General features: G+C 40.8%; 2 protein-coding genes across 8 annotated transcripts in view; one reads left to right on the top strand and one right to left on the bottom strand.

The window, feature by feature from the left end:
- The window catches only part of CDC40 (cell division cycle 40), a 42,133-nt gene extending 40,341 nt beyond the window's left edge, over positions 1-1,792 (bottom strand). Inside the window, exon 1 of the mRNA XM_075747891.1 lies at positions 1,532-1,792. Coding sequence (XP_075604006.1) covers positions 1,532-1,777 — 246 coding nt within the window. The 5' untranslated portion in view covers positions 1,778-1,792. The remainder of the gene's footprint in view (positions 1-1,531) is intronic.
- A 461-nt stretch (positions 1,793-2,253) lies between these two features.
- WASF1 (WASP family member 1) overlaps positions 2,254-19,284 on the top strand; it is a 103,911-nt gene continuing 86,880 nt past the window's right edge. For 2 of the 7 annotated variants that reach the window (XM_075747883.1, XM_075747884.1), the window contains exon 1: positions 2,345-2,782. The gene's annotated coding sequence lies outside the window, so the exon portion shown is untranslated. Of the gene's footprint in view, positions 2,918-19,284 lie in introns of all 7 variants that reach the window. The other 5 variants (XM_075747886.1, XM_075747887.1, XM_075747877.1 and 2 more) reach the window with 4 other exon arrangements.

Genomic DNA, 19,284 nt, shown 5'->3' with positions numbered 1-19,284 from the left:
AACTGTTAGAGTCTGAAAAGAAAGCATGGTATCACTCTACAAGGAAATGATCTGTTACTCCTCAGAGAAGGTTGTGGCACTAAAAGAAGCTCCAGTACGCTGTGCATTCAGAAAGCCTCAGGCTGAAGTCATTGATCTTTTCAGTTATATGCATCTCATCTATGATCTCAAATAAAAACGTTAGACAATGTTCTAATAAAACATCTTGGTGCTACAAACCTCTCTCCATTTTTATCTGGGTTAGCAGAATGCCTGCGGCAGAGACAGTCCTAGATGTACCAGTGGATACCCCTTTCAAGGTATGGCCAACAGCTTTGAATGGAACATGCTACTGACACCTAGCATTCCAGCTGCTTGTTCCTACTCTGGCACTGGGCATTTTACTGTGCTGGCACAGCATTTGTGCAGCTACATTGCAAACCAGATAGAGAAATGGATCCAAGGACAAATAACTCCACCAGAATTACCTTTTTTTTTTAAATTCAGATCAGTTCCCTGATGTCAGTCACCAAGCAACTGCATAAACCTTTGTGCTGGCACGGCAAAGGGAAAACCCGTTGCTACAGTCTCAAGAGTGGCAAAGAGCACGGCCAGTGCTATTTGCCATTTATGATCACACTCAAAAGATATTACAGATGTCAATCAGCATTCCTTTCAAAGCCTGTACAAAATAGTCTGCAGAGGTTGCAAGTCAAGAAGTTAGATGTTTCTAAAACTCTAAGGGATAAGAAAATGCACATCTATTCAGTACACACAATATAACAAGCATACGCAAATACAACCAGTTGTGATAGTATATGAATTAACTAATGACAAAGTTAAAGGTTCCATCCATTTCTTTGTCACAAAGTAGGAAACTTTTCAGAACAACTGGAAGAAACATAATACTATAGTGACAGACATCACAATGAGATGCCTGGTTTTGATTAAAAGTTAGTTGCCTATCCTAAAGTCCCAAAACAAAACCAACACCCTCCCCTTTCCGGGAATCACAAAAGTGAACCAATATGACACTGAACTTGGAAAATTAAGGTTTCCCAAGAAACACTGGAATGAAAACAGCGATCAGCTTTTGGGCTGCTCTTTAGAGCAGGATTCCGCTGCACTCAGCCTGTCAGGTATCGACTTCACCCCACCAACCAGGCAAACTATACAGAAAAACACCTTAAACTCGGAGGAACAGAAGACCAGACGACCTGAGGAACTCCAAGCAAGGCACGGCTTTTAGAGAGAGGTAATAGGCTTTAATAAGCTTAACCACCACAGCTGGTTCCACCGACCGAGCTCCCCGACACAGGCCCTCGCTCCTCACCTCTGGCCCCCACGCCGCGGGGCAGGGCAAGGCCAGGCGGCGGCAACATCCCCCCGCCGGCCCCGCACCCCTCCGCCCCGGCACCCCGCCCTTCCCGCCCCGCTTCCCCGGCCCGGGGCTGCCCCAAGGCTGTCCCCAGTGCTGGAGGCCGACGGTGCGGCTACAGCGGCGGGAGGGTACCGCGGGCCCCGGGCCCCCAGGCGGGAGAGGGACGCCTACCTTCACGGCCACTTCCGGGGCTGCGTCGACGGCCAGGGCCGGGGGGGCGGCGGGCGGCGCCCGGAGGTGCAGCACGGCGTCGCGGCTGGCGAGCACAGCGGCGCGCTGGGAGCCGGCCTCAGCCTCGGGCTCCGAGTCGGGCTCCGAGTCGGAGCCGCCGTAGGAGGCGAGCGCGGCGATAGCCGCCGACATCTTGGCGCGGGGGATGACGGGACGAGCAGGTCCTGGCAGCTCCGCGGAGCTCATCGAGTCCCTTCCCCCGTAAGAACAACAGGCTGGGACTGCCCCTTAAAACGTAGGTCACTAAAACGTAAAATACGCTTTAAAGGATAAATTATAGTCTTCCATGGGGTATACAGGCGTTTGGGGGGGGAATAATCTGTCTTTGCTGTTGTTGGTGTTTAACCTTTCAGGACCCCTGGGCGGGACTACAAGCTCCAGCATGCAACACGGCCCCGGCCAGGCCGGGCACAACGCTGTCCGCGGGGGGGGGGGGAGGGGGCAGGGCAGCGGGGGGGACGGCGGGCGGCACGGGCGCCGTGCCATGGCGCGGCTACCGCCGTCCTGCCGCCTGGGCAGAGGAGCCTTATGGCGCCGCTCTTGCGGGGGAGAGGAGAGCGAAGGGGAACTTCCCGGCTGGGGCAGCCCAAAGGCGGGCTGTGCCCTGAGGAACCCCACCCCCTCCCACTGATTGGTTGTCATCAGCCGGCTTTGTTGACGTCACAATGGCGGGCCCCGCCCAACCCGTGCCGGGGAGAGAGAGCCGGCGGCTCGGACCGTACCACCTGCCGCCCGCGGGGTGGGGTGGGCTCGCATCCCTCACGTCGCGGGGTTGGGGGGCGGCGGCGCATGGACCAGGCCGAACATCGGGCGGGGGGGCCGGGTCCGGCCGCCGGGTAAACAGCCCTGCCTCTCTCCCGCCCGCCCGCCCTCCCTCCCGCCTCGGCGCGCCGGGAGAGGCCCCTCCTCCCGCGCGCGCACACACAGACACACACGCGCTGCCCTGTGTCTATTGTGAAGCCTTCGGGGGAGCTCCGCGCCGCCGCCGGGGCCGCACGCGCCCCCGCCGCCTTCCCCCGCCCCGGAGCCGCCGGCCGGCCGCGGCGCGCGCGGAATGGCAGGCGCCGTTTGAAGTTCCAGCGCCCCAACGGCCGCGGGGGCAGCGCGAAGCGAAGGCGGAGGGAGGGGCTGAGGCGAGCGGCGTGAAGGTGTGAGGCGAGGGGAGGCAGCGCACGGGAGCCGGGCCGGCGAGTAAGTGCTCCGCACCCTTTCCTCACGGCCCCTGGGGCGGCCGGGACCGGCCCTCGCCGCCCAGCCCGCGCCCCCGCTCCCCTTCCCTGGCGCTGCGAGACGTGCCTGCCCCACAAAGGGACCGGCCCCCGCCAGGTGTTGGCCCCTTCCCCTTTGTCCGTGCCCGTGCGGGGGGCGGCGGCGGGAGGGAGGCGGGAAAGGAGGCAGGCAGGCAGGCAGGCACGTCGCGGCCGCGGAGCCCCTTTCCCCCCGTCTCCCCGCCGCCCCCGCTAGCGGGGGCAGGAGGGGGCGTGTTGCGAGGCGGAGGAGGGGAGGGGGCCGCACTTGTGCCGGAGCGCGGCGCTTTCCTCTCCCTCTCCCCACCGCCCAGACCTCTCACCCCGTGTGCCCGTAACCCGGCGAAGCGGCGGCGGCGGCGGGATCGCCCGGCGGGGAAGGTGGGGCCGTGCGGGGCCGGGGTCAGCGGGCAGGCGGCCCGGGCGGGGGGCGGTGGGGGTGACGTCAGCCGCAGCCAGGTGCGAGCGGCTGCCGCCGGGCCGAGGTGAGGTGGGACGAGACGAGACGAGGCGCTCGTCCCTCCCGGCCGGCCGCGCCGTTAGGGTGTACCGGGGCTCGGGAGGGCAGAGGTGGGGACGGGCGGCGGCGGGTTTGCCGTTCGGAGGCGAGGGGATTCGATCCAATTCACGGCAGATCTGCCCGCTGGAACACTGCTACCATTGTTAGGCTGGCTTGGAGATCGCGGCTGGCTGGGAGCAGGAGAAGCACGTAGGTTCCAACTTCTGCAGCCAGCAAAACGCTTTTCTCTGCGTCCGCCTCACTCGCGGACAGAATAAATAGAAAGTCCAGAGCGCTGAAGGGCTAGCTTTAATGCTAGGCATATACGTTGCATGCGCTTGCACCTGGAGCAGTACATTGCTGTGACTTCCTTTCATACTGCATGTGCTTTCAGAATTAAAGTGAACATACAGTGACATCTAATTGTGACTCAGTGGCATTTAAACAGATTAAATGCTCTGGTTTGATTTTTCTACCCTTTCGAGCAGTTGTGGTTTTAAGCAAATACCTTAGCTTGAGGAGATAGGACTTGGATTCTTTTTGAAACAAACAAACAAAAAGAATAAACATAAGGGCAAATAGAAAGTGTTCATAGCATCGAGTGGATGGAGCAAGGTGCTGCATTTAGATCTGTTTAATAAAACACAGGCATGCCTCTTCTTTGTATGCTATAATCAGGATTCTAGGTAAAAGTCCCACATTTTCAACACTAAGACCTTTCTTTTGTTTGCGTCTCCAACAGCTGAAATATACTACGTTTAACTAGCATTTCATATGGTAATGAGTTGACTTTTTCTCTTAAATATATTGATGATGAATCTATACGTAAGGAAAGCTATATGATGCTTCACGTGAATCACTGCTTATTAATATCAAAAGTGGATCTACTGCGGTTGATTTGTTTATTGGCTGTAATTGTTAACTGATTCTATATGACTGCATTCCTTGGCACGCAGATACTAGGTGTTGTCTGAAGTTGAAAGGTGTGCTTTCTGAAAAGTGAAATATTTCAGGATCTATTTGTGCAACCAGTCTGTGATTTATCTGGAGAATTGTGTTGAAAATGATTAAAGTAATTCTGCTTTGTTATCCTTGAATTGGAAATATTGAATTGACAAAGCTTGGGTAGTTTGCTTAAGTACATTCAGTTATGTTAGTTCAGTCAGTCCAAGCATCCTAGATTGCTTGCCAGTAAAATTTAATTGTCTGGTATTCTATATGCTTTCATTGTAGAACCTATGAAAATCACTTACTGGTTTAAATTAGTTGCCTTTCTGGTACCATCAGGCTAGTGTATAAGCTAAGGCACAAGAAGGCATTCAGTGGAACACCATCTGAAGTTTCTCTTTGCTTAAATTGTAGCAAAGGTTAATTTTTAGCAAGCATGCAGATGCCATTTTTGAATATGAAATACTGACTTGACTATGCTGTAAAAGTGTAGATGGATATATGTGGCTATCTAAAATCTGGTTTTAATGAAAAAGCTGAGGAATTGCTGCTTGTCATTTGCATTGAGATAAATATATTAAGGCAGAGTGACTATTAACGATATTTATGAATTCAAGAAAGGGTTGATCGGTATGAAACAAAAGAGTGATATAGCTTTTAAAAAAATTCTTCTAATTGATTATTGTATGCTGTAAGTGCGTTCTGTTTTAATCGGGTTCCAGAAAACATATTATGTTCTGTGTTGGATGCTGCTGGTTCTGAAGGCAGCCTGGAGGAGTGGGTGGAAGGTGATTTGGGTTACTTGGCTTTTCTTTCCATCCAGCTTTTCCACTGCTGTTTTTCTTTGTCGTCACTTTGCCTCTCTTGCTTTGATTTCTCCAAAGGAAGATAAAAATGTCTCGCTTTGTATGGCACTTTTGCATATAAAAAGGGCCTTTTGGCACCTGTGTGTTACTACTTCTGATGGTGAATACTATACCAAGTTGTATTGCCATGTATTCCTTTTTTCCCCCCAGGTGTGAGAGGAAGAAGTATTTTAAGAGAGTAGTTCCTTAAGCAGTAGAAACCTGGCTTCTTAGCCTTTTTCCCCCCTCTTTTTTTTAAATCTCACAGATTATTGTAAGCTCTAATGGAATTCTTTTTTTTTCCGTGTTCAAAACATTTATAGTCTCGTCCTTTTGTGGATCATCTGATGTCTAATAAGGTCTTAATGCATACTGCAGCCTTTCCCTTGGTCAGGACACTCATAGCATCTTGATTTCATGAACTTAGCATTTTGTTAGGCAATTGTCTTGGAGACCCCTACTCTTCTGTCAAATTTGATTGAATTCAGCCACCCAGTTTCCAAGTGGAGGAACCCTCCCCAACACTTCCTGCATAAGATTAATTTCCTTAAAAAGCTGGGATAAAATATATAAAGTTTTAACCCAATATTTCACAATTCTTCCTTCACATCAGTCTTTTCTTCCCTATAGTAGATAATGAAATGTTTCCCTGTGCTTTTAATGTGTTTTATTCTACTTTCTTTTCCCTTTACTTGCTCTTCCATAGTTCTTTTTGTCACTTTCCATGAGGGATGTGCTTTATCTCATACCCTGTGTTTTCTGTTCCTTTTTTTTTCCCCCCAGAAGATGAAGCATATAATCCCGCTTGTGCTATTTTTTTCTATATATATTTTTTTAACACTCTTAAACTGCTATCAACCCACTTGCATATACACTCACTTCGCATCCACCGAGATCTGTAAGTCTGCAGTTTGGAGCGAAGGAAAAAAAAAAAAAGCCAGATACTTACCAGACAGAGGATTGAACTAAAATATGAGGCTTGATTGTCTGTGGGAAATACAGAGTTTGAGAGAAAATGAGATTTTTTCCTTTATTCCTATGCTTTTGGCTACTGAGAAAAGGTATCATGACGGAAGTCTTATCAGGTTACTGTTACTGCATTCAGATTGGGCCTTTTTATAGCCTTCTGCTTGTGTGATGCATCTTCATGTACTCTTAATTTAAATGCTTGGAGAGTGAAGCACCTTTTATAACTCAGGCTCTGCTTTTTCTACCACCTTGGAGCCTCTGACTGCTGCAAGGGTGATAATACCTCTTTTCCAGTTTTTGTTTTTTTGGACCATGTCCCAGATTCTCAAAGATATCAAGGCGCCAGATTGCAATAGGAGTTCTGTGTTCCAGTACATCTGTGAATCAGTCTCTTAAGTTTTTTGGGAGGGATCTTGAGGTCGTCTGACACAGATTACAGGCTATGTATTTCATGTGTACAAGATATGGTTTCAAAGACAGAAGCGATATGGGATAGGACTGGAACAACTTAGACTGTCATACTTACTTGAAATGACTTTGCAAACAAAATTGTTTTGTTTGCAGAGCCACCTCCTCCCTAGAGGTCACAAGCTGTGTAGCCTCTTCAGACTACTGAAGTGCTTATGCAGTGCTGTGACCTGCATCTTGTAACACAAGTTGAACAAAGAATGTGTCGGAGAGGCAGCAAAACATTAATTATAGATTTCCAGGAAAATAATTAGCATAATTAGAAATTCTCATATCTTTAATATTGGATTCCTTATTTCTCTGAAAAAAAAAATTTTTAATCAGTTAAGGGACATAAAATGTCATCAAAAGTGTATACATTTCTAAAAATATACCTATTAATTTAGGTGCTTATATTTTGGGGGGAGGGTAGGAAGCTGAATTGAATGCTAGCTTACTTATGCTAGTGTGTTGGTGTAATAATTACCTTATACACACAAAGAACAACAGAAAAACAAAGGTAGCTAAAACACTTAATGAAGAGCAGAAATAATGGATAGCTTTCAATGAGTTTATACCTTGCTGTTGATTGACTTTTTAGTTAGATGCTATGGTTGCGACATGAATTTAGTCTTCTGACAGCAGACTCCATGCAGAAGTAGATTATTATGAATGCTGTAACTGTCTGACACTTAAAACTTACTAAAAAACAGGAATCTATTCTAAACCCAGGTGGGATTTTTTTGCATTTAATAAAAAGCATTAAATTCTGTTGAAGCATTTCTTATAGCTAGGGCATTTGTACTGTTTATTTCCCTTTTTTCCTGCTCCGTGGTAAGCTGCATTCATTTACTGGGAGTATTAATAGAGTCTCTGTTCTCTATCTGGCTCTTGTTTTCACAGATTTGGAGAACCTCAATGTACTTGAGTCCAATTTGGTAGAAATTGGTCAACAGATTTTAAGTTACTGAAGGGGAGCTTCCAACAAATACTCTGCAAGTGATCTCATAAACTTTGCATAGGAAATGGACCTGAAAATTGTTGGGACCTCTTAAAGAAAAAACACACACACGTAATTCTCATCCCTTACAGTCACAACTGCCTGTAGATAGAAGTATACAATGGCAACAATGACTGATGATAGACTCAGTAGTACTAACTAGTATTACTAACGGACTTAGTTCTGCTTCTGCAAAGACAATTATGCCTCACTAATCTACTAGGGATTTTGATTGCAGTAAGAGCATAATGGATTAAATTGTAACATAGTTCTAAATTACATATACTTTTTAAAGGTGTAATTGAAGGTTCCTTACACTAGACTATTAAATAAAGAAGCTATGATGTAAGAGGTAAAATACTTTCATGGGTCACAAAAATCTCTGAGAGGAAATAAATAAATGGTTAGTTATAGGAGGCTTAACGGTTTGTCTTAAATCAGGAGCTGTTCAATATTTTCTATTAATCATCTGTAGAATTTGATTTATAAAGTAGCAGTATTTACTGAGGATTCAAAACCTATTTAATCAAATTCAAAAATACTGGAAAGGTCACTTGAGAAGTCTAAGCAAGCTGTGTGAAAGGACAGCAAGATGACAGGTAAAGCTGATTGTTGGTATATGCAAAACAGTGTCTTTCAGAAGCAGAAAATAAGATACCATTTATATGTCTTAAAAGTTCCTAAATTAACAGTATTAATATAACAAGAAAACTTGGGCATCATTGCAGTTTGCTGAGGTATCGTTACCCAGTAATCAGAAGTGGGGAAAAAAGTATAAAGAAGGAAGTGCCATTCTATACAAATTCTTTAATTCTTATCTGCTATTCAAAGTGTCTTATTAACTGTCAATTAGTTTTAAAAAGATAAATCACAGTAGAGAGTTTGATATGAAGGATATGGCAGAGTTTTTCAAGGGATTGAAAAGATTGGAATTATTTACGCACGGAAATGAAATGCAGATCAAACCAGTGAGGAGTGGGAAGTTATAAAATAGATGTGAATTTATGCTCTCCAATAGCAGATGTAAAAGAAAAAAAGCTGCATTCAGTAAAAGACAGTTTATTGAAGCTGTACTTTTTTGCAGGGAGAGAGGAATTGAAAATTTTTCCCTGCTTCCACTGTATTTCTCTCCATATATGTATGAATGTATCTGTTTATCTGTCATTCAGTATTAGACTATTTCTCTTGAATACACAGAACCAGCTTAAACTCCTTTATTTATTTGCTTGGAACCAATAATTTGAACTTTGCTCTTTCTCATCAGAGATGACTACTCAAATAAATTAATATTCATTGGAGTGAGATGTTCTTAGTCTTCTATAGCTGAAATAAATTCTGTAACTTCTGGGCTTTGGAGTAATTTTCTGGCTGTTTGATGTAATAAATAAACTGTTTTACGCAAAATGAAACAGTCCAAGTTAGGGGGATAATGGGAGAAGCTCTTACATCAGTATGTTGAGTATAGAAATGGCTTGTAGCCTGGGGATGGCCAGTTTGAACACAAACCATGGATGAAAATTGATGTTTGAAGAGAAGCCGTCTTAGGCCAATCCAGCAAGCTTATACTGAAGGTGTATGGCAAAGGAACACGAGGGTCCTTTTTGGGGGTGTAGTCTTCTTTCAGATTAACCCTTTTATTTAGTATCAGCCCTGCATAATAGATGCATAGGTTGTGGACAATTGGAAGAATGATTGACACTGAAGTACTTGTAGTAATTCTGCTAAATACTGTATTACAGCAGTTTGTCCAGCAGCACCCAGTTGCCACCTCTAAAGTAATGGCTATGGAGTGGCCAAAATCAAAGTTGTCAGCTGTATTTCTACAACATGATACTGTTCATGGTTTGAGGGTCCGGAATCTTCTACCTTCAGGCACATTCAGGATAGTGACATGGGTTCAGATAGCTTTTCTGCAAGATAAGCTATACCAGATAAGCAGGGTCACCATTGAAAAGCCATTGTTGGTAGCCAGAGCAGTTTTTCTCAAAAGATTCTCATTATCGTAAGACAGAACAGCACTATCCACAGTGATTTTGGAACAAACCTTCAAGTAACTTAAAAAAAAAAAAAAAAAAGGAAAATAACAAGTCATTTATTACTTGATAATGTGTGAACTTAAGTAGTTTGACCAGCTCTTGTAAAAATGGCGTGCAGAGTCAGCTTTTCAGTAGAAAAAAGAAATGCTTAACTTGTTAAATCTTGTTCAGCCACTAGCCACTGAATGTGTGCAGAAATGCTTAGAGAGATCTACGCTCAGCTGGTTCTGCCTTTTTGTTGATATTAAAGGAAAAGGCTGTGATTAACAAACTTTTCTAATTGCGATTCCATGTGCTGTTGTGAAACCTACAAGGCTTGAGGACACAACCAAAAATACAAGTTGAGTTTGTCATAGATGCTCTTTCTTTGGAAGCCTCTCCTCAGGAACGAGGGCTTTGCAAAAAAATGTACCATTTGTGGGGAGGGAAATCTTCTGTGCCTCCCAGCTAGCCGGTGCATCTCTGCTGGTAGTACAAGACAGTGATATTTATTACATCTTAATAGTCTGAGCAGCCTGCTGTAGTTGATCCTGCTTTGAGCAACCTCAAATGTTCTATGATTATATGATCTTCATAGCAGGAGAAAAAAAAAAATCATACAAATAATTCAGAAGTGATAGGTGGCCTAGAGGTGGTAATGGAAGTTTCTGGTTTTGCAGCCTGATCTGAATTTGCTCTTGCGAAAATATATAAAAAATTATACAAGTGTTCAGTGTTGTAGGGATCTACATTGCAGCTGACGAATGGCATTATATGGCAGAATACATATGCATATAATTCATGTACAGAATGAACTGATGTTATTCCACAATCTTGAATTTTCAGGACTATTGCACTCTGGAAACTCAAGATGTGTCTACCTACTTGAAACAACACTGTTGCATCCTCAGGTGAGACAACAGAATGCATTCTGTGGCTATAGCTAGCATGAGTGGTCTATTGAAAATAATCTGAGTTACAAAGGAGTTAACACTTTTCATTTCCCGTGGGAACTACCTTCAGCAAGTTCCATAATACAGGGAGAGGTTCTGTACAATTCAGTCCAAAAAGAATATACTTTCTACTACCTGTGATGTTTCCAATAATGGAAGTCAGATAATCAGGGGATTATCTGCCTAGACTATCTAACTAGACTTATCCATTCTATTTCTAACTGTAAAAAAGATTTTATTTCTTTGTCTAGGAAAGGAGGAAAAAAATTATTAGCAAGGAGACAGATTTTTGTTCATACTATTTTTTTTTCTCATTGGAGGAGAATTGGACCTCTATTCCACACCTGTGGCTACTGTGCTGATAAACACGTTATTTTAGTCCAGGATGACAAATGTACAAAGGATCTTTAAGCACTGGACAGGTTTATATTCCTCCTGTACAGTCATCTGTCTGATCTGCAGGAAAGTTCAGAGTGGGGCTTCATTACTCAAATCTTTACAAGTTTTGGTAGTATTCATGAAAAAAATGGATAGTGATATTAACATCGAATGGGAAAAGGAACTCTTATGACTCCTCAGTTGTTACCTGATGCCTCGTATACCGAACTCTCTATTGCAATTAAGGTAGATGGTGTTAATTCTTAAGATCTACCATATTTGATAGATTCTTGAAGTAATAATATATTTATAGGCTTTCTTCTAGTAAACTCTAGGTTCATCACAAGTTTACTATCTGCTTATTCATTAGAGATCCAATCAATGTTGCCAAAAGACTATTCTCTTGAAACCTATGGACCATCCCTTTGAGCATCTGTTGCTTTAATACAGCATAGCACGCTATACTTGGAATGACCTTCTTGTGGTGGATCAGCGTGGTCCAATAATGGGACATCTTGATGAATTTATATGCTTCTGTGGCCTAAAATTTTTCTTAACTCTGAACTTCTGACAGCAATGGAATATACTCTCTGCCTAGACATTAGAGAGTTCCCATGGGAAATCACCACTTAATGATTAGCACTGTCCTAAAGTGATAGTTGACAAGAGGTTTCATGCAGAATAACTTACTGGTAGAGAAAATCCTTCTTTCTTTGAATACTTTCAGACTCTCACCCTGTCACATAAAATAGTCCCGTAATTCTGACTTTCATTGTTTCTGGGAATACATTGAAAAGCAAAGCCATTTGTGTATAGAAGCAATCTAAATGGGTCATCTTCTGTGTCTGAGTATTTTCAGAAATGTAAGCACTTTCCCCTAGCTTAGTGCTTGCATATGGGGCACTGGCTACCAAAGCTGATTTTTGAGCATGAATGTAGCATCCAATCCTTTTTATGTGGTGGGAAGCAAATGTTTCAGTTTTTCAGAATCCCAAACCATATGCTTGTTGTAGATATTCTAGTCCATCCATGATGATAATGAGCTGCTTTACTCACAGTTATTTTTCCTTCGAAACCTTCTGTATCATTAGAGAAAGAATCTTTTTAGAAAAAAACCCCACACTTTATTAAGTAGAGATAAGGATACAATTTTAAAAAAGAAACAGAAAAGAAAAACGTAAAACGTATGATGCAGTCATAAAGCGTGTGGGATGTTGATATGGTGTTCTGGTGGTTGGTCAGTTTTTGTTCTGAAGCCTGTTAGCTGGAGTGAGCTGAGGACTCTGATGGTAACCTTCCAGAAGGCTGAGAAAGACTTTGAAAGATTCTTCTTTACCTGTTTTACACTTCCTTTTTCAGGAACTCCTAAAGCTCGCTTTCCAACACTTTCAAACATGCACTGTGAGAGTTTTAATCTTGGTTTCCCACCTTCCTTAAAAGTCTTGACTTGCAACATGAGGCTTTTCATATGTTTTTTTGTGACTTGCAACTTGCCTATATACCATTTTTGCAGGTTAGCTGTTTATGTTAATTTTCAAGACATTAACGTCCATTTAGATCCCAAGACACATCTTATTTTTAGAGTACTCAGCTATCTCTAAGCTTCAGTTGCAGACAAAATGATAGATGGTTTTGATTTCATGTTGGAACATGAGGAACCCTTTGGACATTGTTGTTGAAAGGATTCTGGAGAAGCCTGATTCACCTGTTCTTGGGAACAGTACTTTAATTCAAAAGATACACTTCAGAAAAATATATATTGTGTCAGGACATTATTTCTGTAAGACTGTAGAAATGTTGAAATATCTGGAGTATTACAGTAAGAAAATGCGTGTTCAGTGCACAGAGTTATAGCCCTTTAAAAAGTGCATACATTTTATGATGCAGAAAACAGACAATGAAACATTTGAGTATAATGATAATAATCATGTTCAGAGTGATGTTTTTCTTTGTTAATGAAAATTTATAATGTACATGGTGGTCTCACTGTTGTGTATGTATTAATTTTGGGTAGAATTATGCAAGCTTTGGAGATAAGATTTAATAAGTAACATGCAGATTTATTTAAAAACTATAAAATTGTAACTTAATTTCTAGATTTAATTGGACAAAGTGATGCTAATTACTGATATGCAGTCATTTTTCTTTTGTTACAAATGCTGTGGGTTTTGTTATATAGATGTAATTACAATTGAGTGCTTCAAGATCACTTGTTATCCAAAGTTAGTGAAAGTTTATTAGTAAAAATGAAATATATTGTAATTATTACATATTTAGAAAGTAAAAGTATTGGTAATACTGTTTGCACTTGTGCAGCTGTTAGGATTTAAAAAACATATTCTGTAATTAGTAGATATGCTAGGGAGATAAATTTGTCTATTAAATATAGTTAGCTAGTACATGAATTGGACAGATGAGCAAATGGCATCCAGTTTGACTCTGGCCCATGGCCAATACGAGCCAAAACTTAGTATTTTCAGTGGACCTGCTTGCGCATTATAAAGCTCATCATCACACCTAGCATTAATAGTACCATGGATAAACAAGGAGTAAATGGAACTAAATGTGTATTAGCTTCTTCCGTTACATTGTTTAACTCTTCTATAAACCAACCACTTGTGTTCCAGACTTCCTATGTCAAAAGTATAAATTTGAGTCATACTCTTGCAAAGTCTTGAGTTTCAATTTTTCTTGAAACTGCATTTATTTTTAGCATATCAAGCTTATTACGGAAGTGTATTTTGAAGAACATCAACATTAAAACCTATTTAGAAAAGCATGGGCTTTAACCATTCCCCTCCTACATACACTGTTACTTCTTCAATTTCCCTGTGTTAATTATATGACAAGTTGTCTTTTGTTGACAAAATCAGAATTAGATCATGATACAGGACTCCTGCTTAATAATTTTAGTGTGTTTCTGCTGGGATGCCACTTTCAGGCTTTCCTAAAGATTCAAAAACTAGTGCTCCAACATCTCGGGTGACTAGTGTGTACTATATGGGAAATAAGTTTTGCTAAGTTTGAAGCGTTGGAGAAATTCATGTACTGAATTTTTAGTACAACCAGCAATATTAAGAACATAATTACTTGTCAGTAAACATTTAGGAAGTGTCCCTTATTGAGTATGAAAACCAAACTAAATCTCAGTAAGTTTAGAATTTACACTTTCAGTTAGATAGCTATAATTTATCAAGTATTAATAGAAAATAATCATAATTTTTGTCCTGTTTAATACACAGTGTGTTTCGGTCCCTCTGCTGCAGCTTGGATTTTGTCAGACACAGAATGAAATTAATTCCTGTCAACTTGGTTGAAACTTAGGTATATTCTTGTCTCTTCTGTGTAACCCGCATGAAAATGAAAGGAGAAAGTAAGTAGTCTGGCCTTGTTCTAGTGCTAATTGAGATATGGTGTGTCCAGTATATGAAACTTTGGGATAGAAAACACAAACTTCAAGGATCTTGTTTTTCAAGAAGAAAGTGATGGATTGCTAGGCTTTAGTCAGGGAACTGTAACTGGGTGTTACTGGTGGTGGACCTTACCATTTAAAAAAGGTGTCAGCTGCTTGCTGCTTTGGACTCTGGCTAAAAACTGTCAGGCAAACCATCAGTTCCTGATGGTTTGTCCTGTTTAGTATCTACCTACTTTTTTTCTAACAAATAAAATGAAAATAACAATGTCAAACTTCCTGAGAACATACTTTTTTAATTCAGTTTTTAAGGATGTTGCCTGTGTTCAGACTTTGTAACATATTTTTTGTTGTAATAACAGAGAATTTTAGACAGTTATTAAATGAAATACAGAAAGACTCTCTGGAGGATATATTGTGTGTCCTAACCACTAAGTCATACAATAATGCTTGCTCTTTTTCTGCTATTGTGAATCTTGTTTTGTGGTTAGTGGAACAACTGCAAAGAGAAAGTGAATAGTTTTCTAATTAGTATTTGTTTATATTCTCGCCCACGGTAAGTAGGAGATATGCTTTTGAATTCCCAGAGAGCCAAGGAAGATTTTTCCTTTTCTGTAGTGGACAGACCTAATATCAAAGATTGGCACCCTCTCTCCTGGCTACATTTTATAAGAGAAAATAAGGACATCTATTTAATTTTTTTAAGGAATGAATGTAAACAGCTGTGTTAATTTTTATTGGCTAAAGCAGCTGGCTTATAGGTTTGAATCTGACAGATGAAACCTAGAAAAGGGGTGGAATATGAAATTTACCTGTCTTTAATGTCATCCATAGATTTATTTTTAGATTATACCCTCCCCACATCATATTGCATGTGGGTAGTCTAGACGCCTAAAGGAAGATTCTTCTCTGAAAGGCAGCCCATGCTGCAATGGGCATAGGATGGGGCTGAGGCAGTGCTGGCTCATTTCTAGACACCTTAATGGATAGCTGTCTTCAGCTGTCCAGGTGGATATACCCTAAGTGTTTTATTAGATCTAGGCTTTAATAATATGATCAGATTTGACTGAATGGTCATGCAAAGCTGGTTCACACAACATGTAAATAAAAGCAAGTTGTTTGGGTTTTTTTGTGTGTATGTGAGAATAAAGCCGTTTGCAGTACTGAAAAATGTATTTGTTAAATGAAAGGTGACACACTTTTATCTGTATAAATGGAGTCATAGTGTCTCCTTCTTAGTGCATTTCTTAGCAGAATGAAGTATGCTTGAAAATAAACATACACTGATTTTATTTTTTTAAGTGTATGTCCCCCTCCTCCTTTCCCCCAGTATTTCAGTAATGACCAAAGCAAAGCAGTTAGATGCATTTTGGGTAATTTAAGTTTGTTTTGTAGCATATTAGTAATCTTGAATGCTGTTTGGGCACAGATAGTAAAAATGAAGCTGACCGGTAACTGTCATATCATGGTTTGGTACGGAGATGAGTATTGTTAGAATGCAGAATCATGTTTCGTGTGTGATTGCAAACTTTTCTTTCTCACCCAAACTCTAGTCTCAGAAAGATCATGTTATGCTCTTTTCTGGATGAGTGAAGTTTAAAGTCACACTATTTTCCTTTCAGTCTTTTAAATGTGACACCTGCTGATTTGCTATCAGCATTTTTATTTTTTTAATTGCAATGGAGCATGAATTTATGAAGGTGATCTATAGGCAACAGAGAAACTGAGCAGAAAAATCAACACCTGTCAGTGTTGTTCCACCATTTTCAGTGCCTGATATCCTTCATCTGTCCTCCCTGAATCTGGTGATGTGCTGCAAACCTTCATTGCTGTAAGGCAGCTAATAAGAATATAAACAGAACATTTTCTTCAAGTAGCAATTTTCAAACATTTTTCCTTAAAGCTGCTGAGCTTCTGTTTACTGCAGTTTGAGAAACCCTGGCTTGGTTTGGCTATCCCTGCTGTGTTGTACCTCTGTGCATACCCATAGAACACAGCTGAGAATGAGGAATGTGTAGAGGCAATAGGTTCACTGGCCGCTCAGTGGAGAAAGGAAGGTACCTAAATCTGTTGGCTTTTCTAAAGAGCAGTGATGAGCTTCCCTTAGAGAATGCTGGCTAATGCCTTTCTTCTCAGCTCAGAGCTTTGCCATCCATGGTCTGTCATACCTACCCAGAATGGCCCTAGAGAGAGCCTTCTCTGTAAGGGGTCACCCTGTACACTGTGCTTCAGTCCCATGTTAAAAGCCCCTCAGATTGACAGCTGCTGTCATGGAGAAAGAGATCTCTGCAGATGTTGGGTGACTGCTGCTTTTTAAGAGCAGGATAACCTTCAGTCACTTTAACGTTCTGTTGTGACATGTAGATAATGGATATTTCATGGAATTCATAAGTTAGTCTTTGTCAGAACATTTTGAACTTCAGGTATTAGAAACTAATTGCAGTGAACATTTCACTTCATCCCTTGCCGACCTCTGCAATCCACATTACTGCTTGGGATAGTAGCTGCATTCACTCGGCTGTTAAACAACTTCTAAAGCTCTACTCTCTGATCTCAAGAGTGTAGTTTTCTTAATGGGATTTTTTTTTGAAGGTGGCCATAAAAGAAAGACAACAGCTGCTGCCAGAAGTATTAAGAAGTAGTGTACAATGTGAACAGGCTAGTTTAACTCACTCCTAAATATAATTCTTCTAGATTCTTCTAAAAATAACTCTCCTCCAAACAATAAAAACTGACATAAGTTGACAACCTGTTTTAGCAGACATTGACAAATTGTTGACTTCTGCTTTTTGAGCTTTTAGTTAAAAATGTAAGCAACAATAATTTAAACTCTTCTTAGTAGATGTTGTTGCTATATTATACTGACTGTCCTTGTCTGTTTTGTGTGTCATATGAACACTATGTTTCATTTATTTTCTGATTATTTTTTTTTCCTCATCTCACTATTCTCCTGTCCTTCTCTTTTCCACAAAATTGTTATGTTCTACTTGCTGAGGTAGTATCTAGTTTGAGCAAGAGACAACAGCCTTAGTTGTGGACTATGTTACTCTTCACAGTTGCCTTTTTGTTCCTTGCTAGGTGAACTGGTAACTAAAATGCTTTGTTCTCTTGTTGTGGTAATGGTAAGTCTTCTCTGTGTGGTAAAGCAGAATGATGACTTGCAGGACTCATTTTATTGTGTAGATAGCCTACACAAGGCTAGGCAAGTAAATGTATTCCAGATACAAACTCTTACAGCAGGTGTCAAGCTATGCTTATGTACATTGGCAGGTCACTTTAATGCGAGTATGTGGAAGAAGGCTTAATCATTTTAACAGCCTAAATAATGAGCTGTGAATGAAAGTTATTGCTTGGATTTTTTTTCCTAATTGCTATAAATTGTAATATATAATTTTCTTTCCATTGTTATTCTAGTTGTAAGACATCACTTGTTCAAATATTTTAAAGATAGTAGTGCTAGTAAGATATGTTTTACTGTGCTTATTTTCATAAAGATCAGTTCATCATTGTGTACCTAAGCAAAAAACTGCATTTAATAGCAGTTGGATTTTAAGCTGGAAATTTGTAGCAAGATCAAGAGGATATCAAAGGAATCATGTTTTGACCAGTAGATTCTAGAATGTAAAGACAATAAACATTTTTTATTTGTAATAACTAGTAAAATTTAAGAGCTAGGTGTATGAAGAGAAGGTAAAATTTACTGTTAGACTTATGAATTATTAATATTAAAAAACTAGGGTTTTTTTTAAAATTATTAGCACATACATGTGGGGTTTTTTGGGGGGTGTTTGTTTTTACATTATGCGATGTAAAGCTTGCTTAGGAGAGAATTTTTTAACCAACTCGATGCATTTGCATATACCTAGGACTTGAAAAAAAACCTTTCCAAACAAAACTTTGCAGTTATTGTTAAAAAAATTTTGTTTGTGCTTTCATTGTAATTCTGCACAGAACTGTATTTAGTGAGAACAACATAAAGTCATAATCCTGACTGGATTTTTTTTATTGCAGCAGTTTATTAAAATAAATGTGCACAAGTCAAAGAAACGAGTCATCTTTGGTGATGGGTGTGTGAAATCCTAAAGGATTTCTGTGTGATCATTCACAACTGTGATAAATGTGGTTTTTATAGTTGTTATAGTGAAAGCCAAACTCAATTTTTAGAACTTCTCTGCTCTCTTCAAAGTCTGGGCAGCAGTGTTGTGGAGGAAGAAAACTGTTCATTTTCATTCTGTTGTCTCAAAACTGGAAGAAACCAATAACTAGGAATGAGGTTAAACAGGTAAAAAAGAGGATGTGGAAAAGTGGATGAAATTTCTGGCATGAACAGCGAGCAGTTCCAGGATCACGTAAGGCAGTTATGTTGCGAAAGAAATTTGCTCAGGCTCCCAACTGAGTCTTAAAAATTCTGCCACCAAATTAAAGGAAACCTCGAGTGTTGTTGTCTGCAATAATAGTCTGTCTTCTAGATATTGCTAAATCACCACAATAACACATAATTTATGTGGGTATCTCAGGAAATATTTTTAAAGTATTATAGTTTTTTGAGTGAGTCAAATGTAGCAAAATAAAATATGCTCTTGAAATCTACTAAGATGGTGTACAAAATAAGCTCTTTATTCTCAGTTTGTTCTATCCTTACATGTCAGCTGGCATGTTCAAATGAAATCTTGTCTGTCTTTTAATAAATTTGTGCTTTTTACAAAGAATATATAATTCTTCCAGTAAAATGCAGCTTAATATTTGCTTGCTTGCTAGTGTAGTTGTTTTTTTTCCCTTGGCAGTTATTAGAAAATTTCAAAGTGGAAGAACAGACTCTAAACCTTCTCATACTCCAATTTTCTGTCCAATTACAGACTACGGATACAATAGTTTTGTCATAAGATAAAAAATTTGGTTTAAGGGCCTCTTCTGCTATCACAACCACTTAGCTCTCTAGGATAGGTGAGCTGTGGGTGGGGATGGGAGATTTCAAAGTTC

Source organism: Balearica regulorum, chromosome 3 (assembly GCF_011004875.1).
Source record: "Balearica regulorum gibbericeps isolate bBalReg1 chromosome 3, bBalReg1.pri, whole genome shotgun sequence".
In the NCBI taxonomy this organism is placed as follows: Eukaryota; Metazoa; Chordata; class Aves; order Gruiformes; family Gruidae; genus Balearica; species Balearica regulorum.
Note: the sequence above shows the minus strand (reverse complement) of the source record. Positions and strands in the feature narration are given on the sequence as shown.